Raw genomic sequence first — 21,050 nt, forward strand, 5'->3', positions numbered from 1 at the left:
GTAGGTGTAGTGACATGTAAGCGCCACTCGGGGGCGCCATGCGCAAAGCGAAGGATATATCACCAAAAGTCAATAACTCAAGTTTGAAGTGGCGATGTTATGTTCATGTTAGGGTTTCAAAGTTGATGTTAGGGTTTCAAAATCAGACGCAACGATACACAGCACTTGACAAGTTTTTCCCTGGATGTTTTCCCAGGCAATTATTTGATAGACTACTTTTTATTTGTAGAGTCATATTACTCTAAAGTAACTCTTGTACGCTTACTTGAGTAACTTTTAGTCGCTCCCAAAAAAATCTGGGCCACCTTCACAAGTAACCTGCTTTTAATGCAGCACTTCACTGGCGGGCGGGGCGGGGCATGTCACGACAAACGCTGCAACTGATGACAGGTCGCTGGCTTTGGTTTCTTACCCTTAACCTGAAATGCACTTGCACTGATATCCTCATTTCATCCTCCGTACACATTCCATTGCACGTAGAAAAGTGCAACTTCCTCTTCAAGGCCGTTGAAGTCTTCCCGGAAATCTTGTTGTGGATTTCCTGCTGAACACACGGGTGGGTAAAAAAAGCCATTTGAGCATTTATTCCGTAGTTGTGATATCCTGCTATGTGAAACACTACACTATCTATTGGCCTGCAAAAATCATTTTCCTTAAATAAGTAGAAAAAAAGATGCTTTAGGTTTTTTCTTGACTTTCACCGCACATGTAATAATCCTCTTAAATGAGCTCAAATGACGCATGCATGCAATACAAAAAGGGCGCCTCCCGTGCACAAACACGCTCAGCACTTCACACACCAAAAAATTGAGGGCGTTGTTCCCGTGTGACCACGAGGCAAATCTCGCTCAAAACACGCTAGCGCAAACAGCACAATTACAAGAGCGACTCCACCCTGTCTGCGCTTTTCTTTTTTATCATTATTATTAATATTTGTATCACAATGATAGTTCTCACAACCTGTTGCTCAAGTGTCTCTTCAGCTTAGCACGAACTTTCACCAGCTTCCAAACAAGTCATGATAATATATATATATATAATAAAAAATATATTAAACTCTTATCTTTGTGGATTGCATATAGGTTTGAAGGTTTTAGATATTTTAGATTTGCTTTTTCATGAAAACAAAAATAAAAAAGATGTTGAACAACAGCATTATGCTATTATACATCACTACTGTCTCCAGTCTACAAATCTTCCAGGTTTTACTGAAAAAAAGTATTCTTTTCTCAGAACAAAATATATAATATTTTTATAATATTCATAATGAATACAAAGATGAAGAAATGAATTTGGTTGGACAGCGATGTCAGGCGATTATCATAAAAGCATTCATAATCCTGCTGAATTGATTTGAGTGACGTTAACATTTCCGCTGCTCTTTTTTGCCCCCATTTTTATTTAATTGTTGAAAATTAACAAAAGACAAGAAAGTCATGAGTCATTTTTTTTAATTATCAATATCTCATTGTAAAATTTTGGGAGTAAAAAAAACGAACAAAAAAAACACCACAAAGGCTTTTGACAAAAATTCCGATTCAACATTAAAATCTTGATGAGACATCGTAAAAAGCAAAGAAATATTTACAAATGCACTGAAAATAATTCAAATGACACTTTTTGTTGTTTATATACACGTTGCGGTCGGAGAACTTGTATCCTTGAAAAGCCATGAGAAAAAAACATTATTTTAGCATTGAAATAAAAGACAATTTTACCACAGTGCATTCATGCGTCGATGATGGGGGCCCAAAAAACGCGTTTTTAAAATTAGATAAAAAAACGACTGAAGAAAAATGACTTTATCAAATAATTGACTACATAACTTGGTTGCCATGGAAGCAACTAACACAAACATCAGCTAACGACTGAGCCCTGTGAGCGCCAAAACAGGCAGAACCAGTCCATGACTAAGTCCAATTTTATTTTATTATTATAATTTTTTTAACACACTTAAGGAAAGTTTCGACTCGCATTAACAAAACGCGGGGGAGAAAAAAAAAAAGTCAAGTATAAATCTAGATACATTCATTCTTTTTTTTTTCCATTCCTCGTAGACACATATGCACAATAGATATATAAACATTATTTACATGAAAGCGGGGGCGGGGCGTCCACGTATCCCACGGTAAGATCGGAAATTTCTCACAAAAGAGGAAGAATTAAAGGAGGCAGAACGTGAAAGAAATGCCAGAAAAAGGATGTGAAATTTGGCTTTACAATGTGTACGAAGGCAAAGAAAGCAAAGTGTTAAATTCGCTTCTTTTTTTTTTGTTTGTAAGGTTAAAAACATAATGTATTCTGTTGAAAGTTAGTGTATATGATTAGCCCAGGAACAACAAGATAAAATTGTGTTTCTACGAGTTGTTAGTATTGTATAGTATTGCTTTTATGTCAAAAACCTGATTTTCTTTTTCGTGAGCTAAGTTCCAAATGTATCTAAATTTGAGCACATTTTGTGTAAAGGTGTTTTGTGGTTACGAAAACCCAGAGAAGAAAAATACAGTGAAATTTTTCCGACTTGTCCGCGCTTCCTCCGGCAGAGCCCGCAGGGGGTCGGGGGGGCTTTCTCAGTTCTGGTGGCGCTTCATGTGTAGGGCCAGGTGGTCCGAACGCGAGAAGCAGCGGCTGCAGGCGATGCACTTGAAGGGTTTGGCGCCCGTGTGTTTGCGGTAGTGTCGGGTCAGCTCGTCGGAGCGGGCGAAGCGCCAGTCGCAGTTGTCCCACGTGCAGCGGTATGGCTTCTCACCTGACAACCACAACACGACAGCTTAGTTTAACCGAGAAAAACACAACAACAGCGAAAACAACTCAAATGAATTGCATGTATGTGCAACGTGAAAATATTTTGACAAAGACACCACATGATAGTGAGAAAATGCTACTTTTGTCAAAATTAAGCTCTTCAACTCCCCTAAATATAGTTCCTTGGCAGCAACATGCGGCAAGAAAACACTACTTTTGTATAAATCAAGTCCGGCATCTTATTTCAACATGGTTCCTTGTCACCGAGATGCCATAAGACGGCAGCAAAGCACTACTTTTGTCTACATTTGTGGGGTGGTGGGGCTCAGCGTAGCTAACATGCTAACCTCACTAACCATATTGAATTGAGAAAAAATAATAATAGCAGGGCAACATGTTAGCATCCAAAAATTGGAAAATAACACTTCATTCAATTAGCCCCGAGCAAACATTTTTCCCCAATCAAGCTAATTTTTTTTATTTTATTATTAGCTGGCAAACCTGCCAATTCATGAGAAATTAAACCAAAAACTTCACGAAATGAACAACTAAGAAACATGATAACAGAGCGACTAAAAAAACCCCCAACTACATTTAGAAAAGGAAAAGTTTTCAGTCTTAATGTGAAAAGTTAAACACAGGAAATTAACTTGTTCTCATACTATTAAAAATAGAATTTGAAAAGGTGAAAAATAATGAGCCAGGCTCAATCTAACCAGACGTTTAATGAACCACACCCAAACGTTTGACATTTGAAATGTGTGGCTGCCAAAGTGCCAGCTAATCATCAACAAAGACGGAGTTTAAAAAAAAAAAAGTTGAATGGGCTCCTATGCAAACATACCACGAGAAACACAAAAGATTCAAAAGCGACCAAGAGAGAAAACATCCAAACTGAAAAGATAAGAAAATTATATATTAATTCAGTTGATGTGACAACCCGTTTTTTTTTTTTTTTTTGGAGCAGTGAGCAAATAGACTGACTTCTCGAAATATGACACTAAGTTGAAACACGAGCTAGCACACATGCTAACCTTGCAAAATTCACAATTGTTCATTCCACAAACAGCTAACCTGAACTAAACCAACTACTAACGTGCTATCAACAACTAGCCAATGTGATCATTATCCAACTATCCAACCTGCTAATATCATAATCTTATTCGTTTATTTGATTGACACCGAGAAAATGAGTTTGCAAAGTCGTTTTCATACTAAATTGTGATTTAAAAAAAAAAATGAGCTAGCAAACGTGGTATCTTGTCAGAATGTCATCAAATTAAGACTCTGGTAAAGTAGCAAGCAAACATGCTAACGCCAGAAAATATAATCGTCTTAAAAAATAAACAGCCAGCAAATTTGCCATCTTCACAATATCTAATAAATTCATTCAAATAGTGTTAGCAAAATGAGTTAGCAAACACGCTAACATTTAAAAAAAACAAAAAAAGTGATCGGCTGTGTTTTTTTTTTTCAAGTCAAACTGGGGTTTCCTTGACTGAAAATCATTTTACTTGAAGCTAATCCTTCTATCAGCAAACCCGCTTTAGCTCTTTGGGTCGTCAAGCGCTCATTACCGACGGCGATTAGATTAGCGCACAGCCATTGACCAATCAATCAATCAACCACGACACGGGCAGTCGTTAGTGGCGACGGGTTGAGTCCAAAGAGCAGGCGGCAGGTGACAGCAATAAATTCACGTTAGTCGATTTACAAACGTTTGGAAATATTGCTGCTCCCTCCCCGGGGGCTTCAATGGGAACAATACAAAACAATCGTATAGAATATAGTGTGTATGGTCAAAGGACCCACAGGTGTGTTTGGTCAAACGCACGGTCGCCCGACACAGATTATTATCCTCCAGGGTGCGCAAATTGGCGGCTGAAATCCGACTCGACTCGCGCTGAACAAACACTCTCGGCTGCAGTATTTTTCTGAATAAGACTACAAAAAAGGTCACCTGCCTTTCAGGAGGTGATTGGAGTAGGATTTAGAACTTGGTCCAAAAAAAATAGATACTGTAAATTATTATGAAAAAATGTTAGTTTATTTTTGCAAAAATTGTTTTTATTAGTTTTAGGATTAGATTTTTTTGTATTCTGTATTTGTGGAGTGTAAAAAAAAAAGTTCATTAAGTTTTGTGCTCTTGTTTTAATTGTTTTTACCGCAATTTTTCCTTGTTTCAAGAAGTTATCCTTCTTGTCAGGCCGCAGTTGTAAGAATTTTGATTTGAATATTTTAATTTCTTAGATATTTGTCAATTTTTGGGAGCGTGCACCTGATAAGAGAGTAAGCTGTTGTTAAAAATAAAAAATATGCCTATGCCCTTTGCATTGTTATTTTTTTTCCAATGTTTTATCACACAAGTTCACGCACAAATAGCACTCCTAAATGACATTAAAAGGCATTTCAAGCTCAACTGTTTGCGCAGCTGGCAAATTAGAAACCCGAAACACTCAAGCACACGCACGCTAATGTAGCATGTCTGTGCGTCAAAGCGTCTTCTAAAACACAGCAAACACCACAAAACAAAACACGGCAAAAGTGCATCCATCACACTCTCGACCACACAAAAGACGTTTTGTGTGTACTTTTTAAAAAGAGCACTGATGTTTCTTTTCCGATAGGAGGAGTCGAAACGTGCAACGACACGGATGTCATCCCGTTGGCTGAAATGCGATCATGGATTTTGCATTTTGGCAACAGGTGCGAATCATGAGTCATTATTAGGGATGAGAAATGTGATTTTTTTGTTTAAATCTTCATTGCAAATGTGTTGCAAAGATAGAAAAAGCGGCTTTTTTTTTTTTTTAATCCTCATGTTTTTTTCCCCAATTGTTTTTAAGTACGGGAATAAAACGCTGTGGAAAAGTCAAAATTCCTTTAGGCAACATTTTTGCAGCATAATTTAAGCATTCAATTTTAATAGAATTTTGATCACTCAGAAAAGCACAATTTGTAGTAAATGCAGATGTTTTGAGATTAATACATAAATGTAATAATTTTATTTCATTTTTTCCCCAAACACCGTAATCCGTCAGTTATCCTGCTGGAAGTAAGGGATAAAATAATGCAAAAAATTCAGGATGATTTGTCCAATATTCCACACTGAAAATAAAAAAAATAGTATAGACTTTAGGGGATTAAAAAACATCCTTGCATTCTGTCTTCTTCATTCCTCTATAAGCAAATGTTGTATCACAATAGTGACATTTTACGACTACCTCCACATGCTTTTACTGAGGCAAAGAGCAAACACTTAACAGGCTTCTCCAGGACGCCCATAAAGTATTTATCAGCTCATCCAGTGTTTGGAAAGAGGGCTGGGGGGGGGGGGGCAGCAGTGCGGGTGAGGGGGGGGGGGTGGGTGGGGGGTCCAAACACGCAAGTCCACGGTCAAGGTTGCCCCAGACTCCACACACACATTGTGGGAGGGGCCAATTGTTATGATAACACGTTTGTGAATGACTTGCTTAAGTTGTCACCGAGTCCGTCGAGCTTTGGGATCATCTTATTTGTGGCCATGAAAACGACAAGATGCTAAGCTAACACAGCACCCTTTAGCAAATATAAACGCCAATGTCACCTGATATTGGCATTTCGGTGTGAGGGATGCTTCAAAAGCAAGATGCCGAGAGCTAGTCCATCCGCTCCAGGTCTGGACCATCTGTCAAATTTTAGAACCCATTGTGGCCCGCCAATCAAAACGTTTGCCCACCCCTGGTTTAACCTGTCAGTCAGTCGCAAGGCACGCACTTTTTTTTTTTTTTGGCCTAAAGAAGCTAGTGAACACACTGAACTTGCCGCCATTCAACCCCTGAGCACGTTCGCACCTGACTTTTTGGCAATAGAAGAGGGTAACACCCCAGACAATATGGGTAATTTTGTCAGGGATTCTTGAACTACATGAAAAACCAGAAGCAATTTGTACCCAAATCCTGAAAACTGTGAGGCAGCTGCGTTAACCACAGAATTTTTTAATTTTCTTTTTTGTGCTGAAATATTGCTGCACAAACACAAGCGACAAGCGTCTGAGTTCCTTCATCTTTTTCTCCATTTTGCCATCAGTAAAGACTTCAGCGTTCCACATACTCCACTTGTGAGTCATTACCGTCAAGCGAACAGAAAAAAACAAGACAGGACAAGTGCCGTTTTGCAAGTGAAACCTGCTAATGAGACGCTCTGACCACATTGAAGCCTTTTGACGAAATGCTTTCATCCTCACCGATATCGCTCGCATTCAGACAGACATTTGCTACGTACCTCAATAACCACCACAATAATTCTGTAAACAGATAAAATCTCTTGCTTTCGTAATACAGACGAATAGAGAGCCATCACGAGATTCTGATAAAGTGGCTCATTAACTTTTGAGACTTGATCGATTTTGTTGATTCTAATAATGTGGCGAACAAACTTTCCAGACAGATTGGATAGCTAGCTTGCTATGTAGCCAGATCAAAACGAGCTAACCGAGTAGCTTGACAAATAGCGAGAAATAATGATTAATCACAATTGCGATTAATTAGTTTCGAAAGGCAATTTCTTGACAGCACTGATATATAGAAATATATACAAACATACTCATCAGAAATAGTAAACGGCAAATAAGGTGACGAGATTCTGTAACTACTTTGTCGGTACGTCCCTTAATTCCGATTCTCCTGCTACCATTGTTATGTGCAGCTACATATTATTTTTTGTTTAACTTTCTCACTGCTGCTGTTTACAGTGGGAACGTTCCCACAGGACCCATCCGTGTTATCTATTTATGACATGTACACTCTTTCAACGTCACCATTTTGCCGGCCTACAAAAAAAAAGAAAAAAAAAAGAAAGAAACCAGGGTGACAAGTATCCTCAAGTTTCACCTTACGAGGAGGGTATCGAAACCGGCTTTCCCCGTGTACATGATAACAACCCCCCTGCCCCTCAATCTTCTTCTGAAAAGGACTAAAAAGCAGGAGTAACTGGTTTTAGTCGTGGCTATTCCTCGCTTCCCTTTCCTCCTGTCCACGCCCCCTTTGTGCTTTTTCTCTCTCGCAGGGCAGGTACGAACTTGCGGCACAGTCGGAGAGAAAGATGTGAATTCTTTTCCTGTTAGTCCGTATTAACGAACTTCCCGACACCCTTATTTGTTCTTTATTTTAATTCTTACCTGTGTGCGTCCTCTGGTGCGCCTTCAGATGCGAGCTCTTTGTGTAAACTTTTGTGCAGCCTGCAAAAAAAAAAATAAAAAAATAAAAAATAAATCACGTGCGCCACCCGATGACAAAAAAAGAAAGCAAGCAAGTTGGGCATCTTCTTAAAACAACAACAAAAACAATTGGCACCTTTGATGAAAAATTTGCATGCAAGAGTGTTTAAAAGAGGAAGAGTACACGGTGTGAAAGGAACACTTTGTGCTTGAGACCTCTGCCAAGGAGGAAACGGCTTGTTAGTGGAATTCAACGGCTGAGGTATTGCCCTGAAAAAAAAAGCTAACGCTAAATATTTCATCTGTCATCGAGTACTTTACAACAGTCTCACCGATGCTAGCTCGACGTTATTTTAGTTGAATGTGTACGTCACTAAATGGATGCAAAGGAAGTAGCAAGCTCGCTACCTTGAAAGACAGGCAGTTAACGATTCAGATGGATACAAGCGAGATTGCTAGTTAACTACCCGCCCAAAGTTCTAACTAGCTTTCAAAAGTTTGCATGGACAGGCTAAATACCTGGATAGTCGCAGAAATGAATCCTCCTCTTCTCCAGCTCCGGGTTGTTCCGCCGATTGTATTTAGGTCCCGTCAGGACACCTTGGCCGTGTGTCATCAGCATGGCGTGAGGAGACAACCCTGTCACCTTTATCCCACCCGCCACATGCTGTTGGTACGGCGGTGGCAGCTGGCTTGCCAAACTCAGCAGATCGGCCTGAGCCTCAGGGCTGCCCGGTTGCGAGTTCGGGGGTGAAGGCGGCAGGCTGTGGGGACCCGCATGCTGGGTAGCGGACGCCTGGTAGTAACCGTGGTGCGCCCCCAGCTGGTGCTCACCCAACATGTAGCCGCCAACGCTGTTGGCATTGCCGAGGTTCAGCATGGTCCGAGAACCAGACGCTGAGGGTCCGGAGTGGGACAGAGTCATGGTGAGGTCTGCTGTGCTGTTGACGGGCATGTGATAGACCTGCGGCTGGGGGGCCGGCGGTCCTATGTGAAGCTCCGTGTCCAAACTCTGCTGCGGCTGCTGCTGCTGCCCGCTGGAAAGGGTGACGCCCCCGGAGCTCAGGTCCTGCTTGATGTAAACACCGTTGACCACGGGCGGCACGTTGAACACAGAGGTGAAGTCCGGCAGAGCCTGGGTGCCAGCGGAGGAGCACGGCACTTCCAGTCCGGGCTCCGTCTTGATCTGCGTGGGAGCCAGGGTCTTGGAGTTGTGGCGATAGAGCCCCGTGCGCAGGTGGGAGGAGCTGGGGAGGATGACGTTGATGTTGAGGCTGTAAGGCGTGCCGGGCTTGTCCTCGGAGAAGTACTCGTCCACCACCGAGGCGCTCTCCCGCCGGTACTTCTTGTCACTCAGGTCGATGGCGGGACTCAAGAGCGAGCTGGTGATCTGGGGGAGGTATTTGTCCATCTCCAACTGGGCCTGGACGGACGAGTCGCGGACAACAAGAACAAGTGTTAAACTTTACTCCCCAATGCGTGGCACACAATCCGTTACACGTTTGACAACAGCGGTTGGTGGAAAACTCTCCGTTCAACTTCTGTCTAATTGGATCCCCCATCTCTGCATCCATCCCACCTCCAAAGCCATCAAATTTGTTTGTTGACTTGGACCCACCAGTCCAAGTGCATGCCCTTGACATGCAAACAACAACGAGAGTAAATGGGTGTGAAAAATGAGGTGTTACACCGTCTGAAAAACAAATCAGCAGACTCCAAACTGCCCTGTCAACTTAGTCCTCCATGACTGCATCCATCACGCGCCTCTGATACAGTGGAATGTTGGATCGGTTACGCCGGCAAAGCTACCTCTGTAACGGGCAAATTCGTCAGTTGACGTCACCCCCCCCCCCCCAGTCTTACTAAAAATCCAAAACAAGCCTCGTTATCACTTCCTTCATCGGAAGGTCATAAAACACCAGCGCCAGGCGAATGACCACCGTTTTCCCCACATTCCTCGGCGCCATAAAGGGCAACTGATGTGCAGATGTGGCCATTTTGCGTCGCAGCGGCTATGAATTTAACCCTCCGGCCGTTAGCGTCAACGTCACTTTGTTATTTTGAAGCATTTTATCTGCAAATGTAATGACACTTTTGGCCATTTTGGAACTTTACTAGATTGAGTCATAACATTTTGGCCAAAAATAGTTGAACAGGTAATAAAAAAAATCAAACAATGCCCGAAGCTTACTAATACACTAAAAGGCCTCAAACTCTTGGGCAGAGTTTCGAATGCACAACAATCGCAGTGCGGTTGAGGCCTTATAAATCACAAAGCTTTGATCTGACGAACTTTAAGGTCACCTAAGGATCTACTGTTAGCTGGACCGGAAGTATGGAAACTCCCTCTCTCGTCCAATAAAGTCGAAAAAGGGAGCTGATAAGCGACTCTTACTGTTTTGTTATCGTTGGACGCCAGGATTCATAGCGAGATCAGTCGAGCGCCTTCTCCAATAATTAACTGACTATGGAGACATTGTTCAAAGCATTTTGTTTTCTTTGCGCTTGTCCTGGAGGTCACCGGCTACTTTGTTCATCCGAAACATTCTTAATTGTGCGTAGTGTTATCGAAAAGGAAACTTAACTTTTTGAACCGTTCGGCTAAGCGCGCTGAGGGTTAACTATTAGTTTGAAAATGAAGTCCATGAAAGTATCTTCACTTCATCACTGACGTACGACATTGCGCTAAACATCCATGAGGTATTAGCTAAGCATGCTTAAAATCTGAGATGCTTGAGTGTTTGCCAATATCTTGACACGAAACAAAGCCAAGAATTTTTACTATCAAAATTGGACGACTAATGCTACAGTTACCACCCCGAAATTGAAATTGTTATATGACATGATCTGTTAGCTAAGCATGCTAATCTGAAATGCTCAAGCATTAGCCATTAGCTACAAAACAAAGTCTTAAAAAAATAAATCAATAAAAATAACCATGTGTATTCTTACTTTAACATGTTAGCATTATCTCATATAACGCTTTGCTAAACTTGAGCAAGAGCCATCTTCCATGACGGGTTACACGCAAATAAATCTGACACGCTTGAGAGTTAGCAACCGGTTTGCACACAACACATTTATTTTACGACAAAGATAAAAAGAAGTCTCGCCGACTCAAGACCCTGGAATTACGCTACACAATGTTTAGCTAACAATGTGCATAATCTGTTAGCACTCACCCAAACATTTAGCATTTTTTTTTTTTTTTTAGTTTGCGGTCAATCGCTAAATTTCAAATGATGTTTTCTGAGCACGCTATGACTACTAATCATGGAAATAAACAAAAGGAAAGATGAACAAGCATACATTTTCAAGTGCTGTTCATCAAGAGAGAGACAATATTTTTCTTGCGATGTCTCGGTCAGATTAGCGCTCACATAAGTCGCTCATCTTCATTCCAAACGTTTTTTTTTTTTTTGCAAAATTGTTGTTCTTCTTTGCCGCTTTTCTCAGCCCTTTGTTTTCTTCTTCGTGACTATTTTTACTTGACAGAGTTTACATTTCACCGCATCGTTGACATGCCTCCGGCCTTTGTTTTTGGCTTGCCCGAGTGCGTCGGCTTCCAGCGACACACCCAAGTGGAGGGAACTCTGTGTTTGTTGTTTGAGTAGCATGTGCGTCGTTAAGTTCATGGATTGATGTTTTGCTTCATCCGCCAGCGAGTCGGGATTAAGAGCTATTCAAACGGAGGAAAACACCTTTTATTTCTTTCATTAAAACCGGCGTCTTGTCCGGTCTTGTTTAATGTTGGATCACAATTTTATGTCGGCATCAAAAGAGAGAATGTGCTGATATTTTATGACCTGATGCAGCGATAACAAGGCTTATTTTGAATTACTATGATTCTCGTTTCCCGGAATTGTATTTAACTCCAAAATGAACATGATTCAAGCTTCCATGAAACTTGTTTTTTTTTTAAAGTAGAAAACTTGTTTTTTTGTTTTTTTTAGGAGCTCCGAGCAATAGCAAGATTTGTTCTAAAAAAATTAGGTAACGTCACTTAATTGTATTGAAATTCAAATCCAAAATGAAAGTGATCAAAGCATCCAGGAAACTACGCTAAAGCAAAAAAAAGCACAAACTGATGACTTTTATTTGGGCTGATTATTAAGTATTCACGTTCTTTTCCTCATGTTAGCATTTAAAAAAAAAAAAACACTTCATAAGCTTTGCGAAAACTGCTATGCTAGAACAGAAAATCGCGACTTGGTAATATTTCAGGACCTCCTGAGCCATCTTCCAAAATGTGTTAGCTAAACATGCTAATTCAAATGAGCGACAACAAATCTATGATTCAGCAGAAAACTCACTTGTGACTCATGTAGATCAACTGAATCGCTTATCACCAAAGTCCACGCGAGCATTTGAAGCCGAAAGACGGCGACGTGATTTTTCACAGTCAAAACAAAAAAGTTAAGCTGCTTAAGGAGTGAGTAGTCTGCGGGTAGCGTGTTGTACGTACAACAAGTCAAAATTCAAGTTTAGCGCAGCACGGGAAGTGGTCGTGAGAATGACAGTCTCAAAATTTTCTTCATTAGAAACACAGTTGACTATGCTGAGCATGAGCTAGCATCTGGCACACAGGTGTCAAACTAAAGACCCGAGGGCCAGATCTGGCCCGCCGCATCATTTTATGTGGCCCACAAAACCAAAATCAAGCATGTCACTTTCCATGAGGCTTGATAAAATCTGAACTGAAAATTTTTCAATTGCCATATGAAATAAACGGACGTTAGGATCCTTACAGATGCTTGTTCCTAGACAGAAGACTAGAGAAAGGAACGGGCGAATTGGCGAGTTACTTTATAAATAGTACAGTTATTTCTTATGTGAATAAAAAAAAATAATAATAATCACGAATCAGTATTAAAAATCACACAACCTATATATATTTTTTTTTTTACAACAGCGCCACCAGCTCAGCCTGGCCACCGGTGGCACTCTACGATCCTTTTTAAGGATGCAGGTGTACGAGGGAATCCTGTGTTGCTGATTTGCGTATATGCAAATTTTCAGAGCACGTTGTCGAGGAAGTCAAATGGTTAGTCAAAATCGTCGCGGAGAAGAAAGGCCGGCACACTAAGGATAACACCCCCGCCCCCTCCCGAAATGTTGTTGAGCCATATCTGAATATTGATCTGCGAAGGATCATTAGGCGTGACCGTCAGGTTACTGTGTAACTGGCCCTGTCGTCTTACGGCTGCTGATATCACGGCTAAAGAATCCCGTGAGTGCTTTCATATGGGTTACTCAATCCGCGGTTACGGCTGGCGGAACATGAAAACCATTCATGCCGTGATGGAACATCTTCATCAAAGCAACATTAGGCTACTGCAAGGTGTTTCGATGCCATTGTGTAAAAAAGAAAACCCCTTTCACACTGCCTCTAAAAGCTGCTATTTCCTACTTCCTTCCAGTGCATTTGTTGCATAACAGGGCAGGAAAAAAAGCAATTTTGACAGCGCTATTGGAGGAGGAAGTTTTGCCAAAATGTTTCTGCCTTTTTTTCCCCCATTGTTGTTGATGTGCTTAAATGACACCAATATGGAATGGGGATTTGAAGCCTACCTGCGAAGATTCCACTGTATATCGCCCATTGCACGCTGTAAAAGCCAACAATGTTTTGCTTTTTTTCCCCCTATGTTGATGAACACGGAATGGAGGTTTGAAATCAACCAATTTGCCGGCATTGGAAAGGGGGAATGCTGTAACGTTTAACACCAAGCAGTCCTGGTCCTGAATAAATGTTTGATAACAAACAGATTTAAAAGATTAAAACATATGCGTTTTCTTTCTAAGTTAAATAAAAATGAACTGCACGTGACAAATGTACTGTACTGAATTTAAAAACCAAGCTTTGAACATCTTGAGCCGAAAAGATCAGAGTTTACCGAAAGACGCAAACACAAAATGATACAGCGAAAACAAATGGCAGCACATGTGTCAGGTAAACCCGTATGAACCCTCCCACTTAAACAACCCCCCCTCCTCCTCAACTGCTTTACTTTCTCATGGCGGTGGGCCTTTGACGGCGGTGCCCCGAGGCGGCTTATGGAGATGTGGGCCCTGCTCAGACAGGTCGGACCACATACTGCTGTCACGGCACAGACGCTCACTTCAAACAACAAAGAAAAGACAAGAAACGTCCCCAAAAAAAAAAAAAAAAAAAAAAACGACGACTCCAGATGGCGCAAAACAACAAGAAGAAGAAAGGAGGCTAACGGTTAGCATTTATAGTTTGAGGGGTGGGCAACCTGAGGCACGTGGGTCATGCAATGGCCTCACAGGAGCTTTTAACAATAACCTAACTTCTTTTTACAATTTACGCCTTTGTCTCTCACGTCCATTTCAAGTTATTTTAGCGCTAGTTAGCATCTACGTATTTAATTGACTTTTTATGACAAGTGTCATCGATAGCAATTTGTGTCTTTTATCAACTACTAGCATTAACGTCTCATTACGCCAATCACCGCTGAGGTCTTTTTACCAACGATCTGCCAAAAAGTCTTTTTGGGCAATTAGGATCTTAACTACAATTAGCATCGTATTTAACACCAATTGGTGTCAAAGTTCCGTGCATCCCTTGAAGCTTCCTCCCACCCGTGTGCAGTCAAGTAAGCAAAGCCTTTGCAGCCTCCTTGCTTAAAACAACAACAAAATAAGACATACCATTCGCACGCATTGAAGCCTTGGATTCGAAACTTGAGATCTCACGTTTATTAGCAAATAGCAAACGCTGTGTTAAACTTTAACACACTTGTTTGTCGGACTTGTGTCAAGATAATTCCACAGGCAATAAATATTTTTTTTTTGCAAAAGTCAACTAGTCAATCACACAATGTCCAACTTGCGCTTGAAGAACCCCCACACTTAAAACGTTCATTTAGTGCTCCATTTCAACACGTCAGGACGTCTCATGGTTTCTGACCCGGTCAAGTGTCAAGCAGGACTTTAACCCGCACAGGTGAGCGAGCATACAACACGTCGTTGACTGAGAGTAAACACACAGCGCGAGGAGCCGGAGCTCCGGTTCACTTCGGCGGGTCGGCGGAGTCTCTCACCCCGGGTTTAACGTCCTCAAACACGGATGAGTCCTCGGCACCGTCCGCTGCTCCGGACATCCTCACCGGCTTTAGCTGCGTGAAAACCACCCGCTCGTCGCTCCCCGGCGGCGGATTCATGACCGGCCCTACGCTCGCTGCCATTTCAAAACGTTCCCTTAAGGTGAAATTCGTGTTTTAAAAACACATATATATTTTTTTGTTTGGTTTTGTTTTGTTTTGAGGGGGTGAGGGTTATATTTACCGCAGCTGAAAGAAGCGACACAGTAAGTCCAGCAAAGTCTTCCGCGCTGTTCTTACCTGCTACCTTTTACCTGAGCTCAAGTATAGACCCAAACTACCAATCAAAGGAGCGAAAGAGCCGAGCCGGCCAATCGGCTACAAGGAGGAGGGCGGGGCTCACCTGAGCGTGAGCAGGAAGTAAAGCACCAGTGTCCTTAATGGCACAGATTTGCTCGTCATAAACACGCCAATAAATCATATTTTCGTTTTATATTCATCATTTGCTTGTTCTTTGAGTCTGCACACACACACACACACACACACACACACCCACAGAAAGATGATGCCCACGAGATGTAGTTCTGGATGCAAACAAAATCTATGAAATGTTTTAATTCGCAGTCAAGCTGAATTCAAAATAAATTTTGAATTATTGAAATAATGTTTTTTTTTATTTCTTATAAATGATAAAAATGTATAAAAATTTCCTCTTCATACATGTGACAACAACAATAATAATAACAGTACTTTTGTACTCAAATTGAAAATGTATATTTCTATGTGTTATGGTCCAAATAGCTACACAATAATGTACTTTGCAAAAAATAAAAAAAGAGAGAGAGAGAGAGAGAGCAAGAGAGAGAAATGCACTGATATTACTTTTTTCAAGGTAGTAGTAGGCACACATTCCACACAAATGTAACACTTTTTCCAGAAACATCTTCTCATTACCGACAATTTTAACATCAAACTGTATGTTCCTCTCACCATCTTGCTCTTGCCCCACGTTTCACATTATAAATGTCGCCTGCTATGCAAGGTAGTTCAGTTATGTCTTGTCTCATTCTGAACACTAGGGGGCACTATGTGTAAAGTGTACATATACTAGATAAGAGAAAAAGAAGAGTCTGGTGGTGAAATCTGTATCAATCCGGATGTCACCATACTTTTGTGTGTTAACTCCAAAATGAAAGGAGGGAAAAGAAATACAAGAATTCTACTCGACAATACTACAAGCACATTGTAAAATAATAATAATAATAATAATACTGAAAAAAGTACTACTTCAAAGCCCTCTCTGTGTTATTGTTGAGAAACATTGCAGTTGTACAGTATGTTTTTTTCTCAGAGCTGAAACTATGCCGTTCTCGTCTGCCCGCATACTTTGCTTAGCATAAAAAACATCCCGTTATTAAAACAAAACAAAACAAAACAAAACAAATCAATGCAGTATAAAAGGACGTGAAGTAATTGCGGTAATAACACTGGGAGGATCCCATCGCCCTTTTAATTTTCATTTAATTGCTGTGAAATGACACATAATTGCACTACGGTTTATGTTGGTGAAAAAAAAAAAAAAAACGGTTTAGTGGGTTCACGTCAACAAGGATCAACACCATGGATTGCAGTTAGCATTTGTGGCTAAAAACTAGCATTACCGGAATCACATGTTCCTGTGGGTCTGAACCCGTGTCAAAATTTCTTGCCCCAAAACCGGGACTAATTATATATTTATTGGGTTCTAATCTCAGCGGCAAGATAAAAACATCCACAAGATGACAACCGGAATAGTTGCATTCCTCCCCAACGGCGACCTATTCTTCTTGAGGACCCATCAAAAAAAATGTTGCAGGCTAACGCCCTTCATTGAGTTTGAGGACACGCATAATAACTTAGTGATACAGCGCTTACACTCTAAGCATTTTGGCTAACGAGGCAACAACGGGGTAGTGTTTTGGGTTTTTTAAACACAAAAAAAGAGAATGTGATGGTTTTGCTGGATTTCACTGACTGTAATGACAGTATAGATATTTTATTATGTGTCAGCGGGTGTGTTGAAGATGATCGTCGCGATTGGTCACTTGGCCTCCTATTGACAGAGGGCGGAACTGGTGAACAGTCTGCGATTGTTCTCGGGAATGACACTGCCTGTTTGCCTTCCTTCAAGGCCACAGCTGAGGCATCGATCCTCTTCGGTGACGCTTTGTCACGTTCAAGGAAAAAAAGAGGGGGGGGGGGCAATTAACGATTGTGTTGGCGATACGATTGCCACAAAAAAAAAAAAAATAAATAAATAAAATAATATACATATATATATATAATTAAAAAATATAAATAATTAAAACATGTAAATATAAATATAAATATATAGTACACCCTGAAGCCAATCGCAGGGTGCACAAAGACGAACAACCACGCACGCTCACAACCCCAATCACACCTCGGGGCAATTTAGAGCATCCAATCAACCTACCATGCACGTCGTTGGAATGTGGGAGGAAACCGGAGTATCCGGAGAAAACCCACGCAGGCATGGGGAGAACATGCAAACTCCATACAGGAAGGCCGAAGGCCGGGCTCGAACTCCGCACCTGTGTACTGTGAGCCAAACGTGTGTGTGTGTGTATCATATCATCAAGTCATTCTCTATTGTACATTTATATGCCAAGACACCTCCTGTCACACACACAAAAAAAAAAAAAAAGACTCAACATTTTTTCAGCGGCTCAGACATGACGCAGCACCGGATCATTGCCGTTAAGGTTTTATAGTCACCGTCAGACATTTTACAGCCTGTTAATGGCGTCAAGTCAAAAAGAACAAAGTTTCACAACCCCACCCCCCAAAAAGAATAATCAAAACTATGTATTTCTTCTTGCATATCAAAAAACTAAAAATTAACTGATTTAACAATGTAGGCCAACAGCTCAAAATACAAAAATAACAATTCCAGTCTATTCAATCCTAAGACATTTGCAAGTGTACATATAACCTGTCAAACAAAGTTTTAAGAAATCATTAACATTCAGGGCAGAATATTCTTATCAGTAGGGGAACTAATACACTTTATGACTCTTCGTCAGGGCTGTATACCCCATGTCACCGATACATTGCACAACACGGCGAGTATGACGGGGAAAAAAAATTGTAAAAGGCAAAAAAAAAAAAAAAAACATTCCTGGTAATTACGTCAATTATAGTGAAGGAAGTCAGGGTGAAAAATGCTAAAATGGATGTGTGTGACATGGCAGAAAGCAAAGAAAGCGTATTTCACCATCACTGATATACCGGCGGCAGCCGTGACCATATATGGGCGCAAGGAAGTCCCTGGAATTCCTTCAGAGATGACACTACTTCGACAAGGTAAACACGGGAGCCCGGCAACTCGTCGACCAAACGGCCGGCCGCGACGTCTTAGAACAAACAAAGACGAAAATTTCCTGACCTATCATGTTAGCATGATTCACACTTTATTGTTGCCGTGTAAAGCAGGGAAAACAAAAATGTCATAATGTTAATATCAAAAGCGTGAAATTAATAGAGCTGGGCAGAGCGTCCCGGTCAAAAAATCGGCCCTCGTGCGTGTGATAAATCTCCTCGCAAAACGGGCAAACGATAAATATTGCCTCCGAATGTGTGAAAAGTGCCACAACCAACTGTTTGTGTCTGAAGAGAAGTGAGACAGCAGCGTGCCAGTATTTCCTTATTGTGACATCACGTAACCCGTACCTCCCACCTGCTACTGGGGAATACCATTTTTTTTTTACTTTGACAGCAAATCATCTACCTAATTAAGTACAACATAAGTGAAATTCAGTTTTAACGACTGAGTATTGTCTTGTTGCTCGGCAGAATTCATGGGGCGCAACCATTTTTGCCCCAAAGCACCTCACTGGCAAGAAATAAAAGAAATATGGCAAAATATTGTTTTGGCTAACTAAATAATTGTCCTTTTGCCCATTCTCTTGTTGCTAGGTAGAATGCACTGACATTTGTGTCACCAGTCAAAAGAAATGCTCAGAAAATGGCACAGTAACACTCAAAAAACGTAATTATTCTTTTTGAATAGATCAATAAATGTAATTAACGTAAATTTAAGTAAATTAAATATGATGGTTAACACATTTAAATGAAAAATATTTATAAATAAATGACCAATAAATACCAAAATAAAATAATAAATGAAATGAATTAATTAAATAAATAAACAAATAAACAACAAAATAGCTAAGTCCATCATTTGAAATTTCGAAATTAGGTGCAAGAATGGCATGAAAACAGGAGTTTGCAACATTCCCAGGGAGATTCCCAATGCACAGACACGCGTGTGATCTGTCAGCATCAGGTTCCGTGTCGCGTAACACCACCTTACACTTGGCGTGTCAACAATGCGCCAGTAAACCGATGCAGCATCGACTGGAACTCGATATGATATGCGTGCGTCTTATCAACACTCGTTCGCCTTAATGCCGTCTTGGCACACATGCTTCGATGCTAGCGACACATTATACGTGCCAGCGTGTCGGCAGTCGGATTACCTCGGCCTTGTTGTCATGTGATGAGTTAGCGGCCATGAATTATAAACGCGCTAACGCTGTTTACGCCAATCAGACAGCAAAAATCCAAGTAGGCTACGATTGAATTGCTAACGTCAGATGGAGTAGGGATAAAAATGTTTGGCAATTTTGCGATGTTCCAATTGTTCACCAAGATCGGTGGAAAGTTTGAAGAACAGGAACAGGAAGTTTGCCATTTTGAATTTCCTTTCAAATTTGGCATCGCTGTGACAACAAAAGTTAGCAGTAACTTGACCAGTCACAGTTGAATAACTCCATTTTTTTTCCTCCTTAATCAAGTATGTGATATGAAAGAGTGATTACCATCCATTTTTATGACACAGTAAAAAAAAAAAAACCTCCTCCATTATCGCGTGCTACTCAAGGCTGGCCCGCAACGGGATGATGATTTGTATGAATCTGTCTGACGTGTCTGAACAGACACAAAATGAACTTCACTTCAAGCGGATCACTTCCTCCTGTTGCGTCACACGCAGCATTCCAGTCTCACTGAACGAATTAGGATCTGATGGTTGGCTGTCTGATGGTCGAGGCGCTCGGTCGTGGGACATGCTTTTTGGCAACTGCGACCAAAGCATTCTGGGCAACAGAGGATGACGGCCGCGGGGCAGACGATGCGTTACAGCTACACATCTGAGCGTCAATTTGTGGTTTTGTCACCAAGTTATTTGAAGAAGAGGCACAAAGTTCAAGGTAGTTAAGGGTACCAAAAAAGGGCAAAGGCTTATGAATCACAAGACATGGACCATAGTCCATAAAGTTTGGATCATAAATTGAGGTTGCGGTCTATGAACAAAAGCCCATGGATCAAAAGCCATCAATCATAGACCATGGACCGAAAGATCACGAATCATCGAACTTGGCTCATAGACCGTGGACCAGACTCCATGGACCATCTATTGTCCACAAATCACAGTCGATGAAGCAGAGACTATAGTCCACAGACCAGGGGTAGGGAACTCTAGTTTCTGGAAAACCATATCCTGCCTGTTTTCGATTGATCCCAATTCCAAACACACGTTCGATCATTTCAGGCTTCTACAGAGCTTGTTGATGCGCTGATCGTGTTCTCGAGGAACCGGAGTTCCCTACCTCTGCCGTAGACCGTAGACCAAACGTAACGGTGATCCTTGACTGTCCGCCAGCTCAATGGCCAGTCGGCTCTTCATAAGGCTTCATAGGAGAAAGGATTAACTAAGACATTTTTGCACAATACCAGTTGCCATCGGTTACAAGATTATAGATTATGCATCATGGACCATGAACAGAATCAGACGACCCTAGCACTCTTGGATCTTGGACCAAAGACAATATCACTTCTCCGTTGTGATCCAGAATGTTCTTTCGACGCATTCAAATGTTTGGTGAGAACAAACGTCAATTCCCTCAACATTTTTTTTTTTAAAATACATTTTCAATTGCGTGGAAAAAGTCAACGATAGACATGGATTTTCAAGTTCTGCC

General features: G+C 41.1%; 1 protein-coding gene across 3 annotated transcripts; it reads right to left on the reverse strand.

Annotated features, from left to right (window-relative positions):
• Nucleotides 1-1,434: 1,434 nt before the first annotated feature.
• klf5l (Kruppel like factor 5 like) lies at nucleotides 1,435-15,366 on the reverse strand. Of its 3 annotated transcripts, XM_088280079.1 has the most exons (5): nucleotides 15,251-15,366; nucleotides 15,007-15,163; nucleotides 8,462-9,365; nucleotides 7,904-7,963; nucleotides 1,435-2,749 (listed from the first exon to the last, which is right to left on the reverse strand). In XM_088280079.1, the coding sequence occupies exons 2-5, from the start codon at nucleotides 15,148-15,150 to the stop codon at nucleotides 2,571-2,573; spliced, it is 1,287 nt and encodes a 428-aa protein (XP_088136205.1). In that variant the 5' UTR covers nucleotides 15,151-15,163; nucleotides 15,251-15,366; the 3' UTR covers nucleotides 1,435-2,570. The 3 variants fall into 3 exon arrangements, with proteins under 3 accessions (XP_088136205.1, XP_088136207.1, XP_088136206.1); XM_088280081.1 differs by lacking the exon at nucleotides 15,007-15,163 and having other exon boundaries at nucleotides 15,251-15,320; XM_088280080.1 differs by lacking the exon at nucleotides 15,251-15,366 and having other exon boundaries at nucleotides 15,007-15,244.
• Nucleotides 15,367-21,050: the final 5,684 nt, after the last annotated feature.

This window comes from Idiotropiscis lumnitzeri, chromosome 17, assembly GCF_059441095.1.
Source record: "Idiotropiscis lumnitzeri isolate Australia: NSW breed Sydney's pygmy pipehorse chromosome 17, RoL_Ilum_1.0, whole genome shotgun sequence".
Classification (NCBI taxonomy): domain Eukaryota; kingdom Metazoa; phylum Chordata; class Actinopteri; order Syngnathiformes; family Syngnathidae; genus Idiotropiscis; species Idiotropiscis lumnitzeri.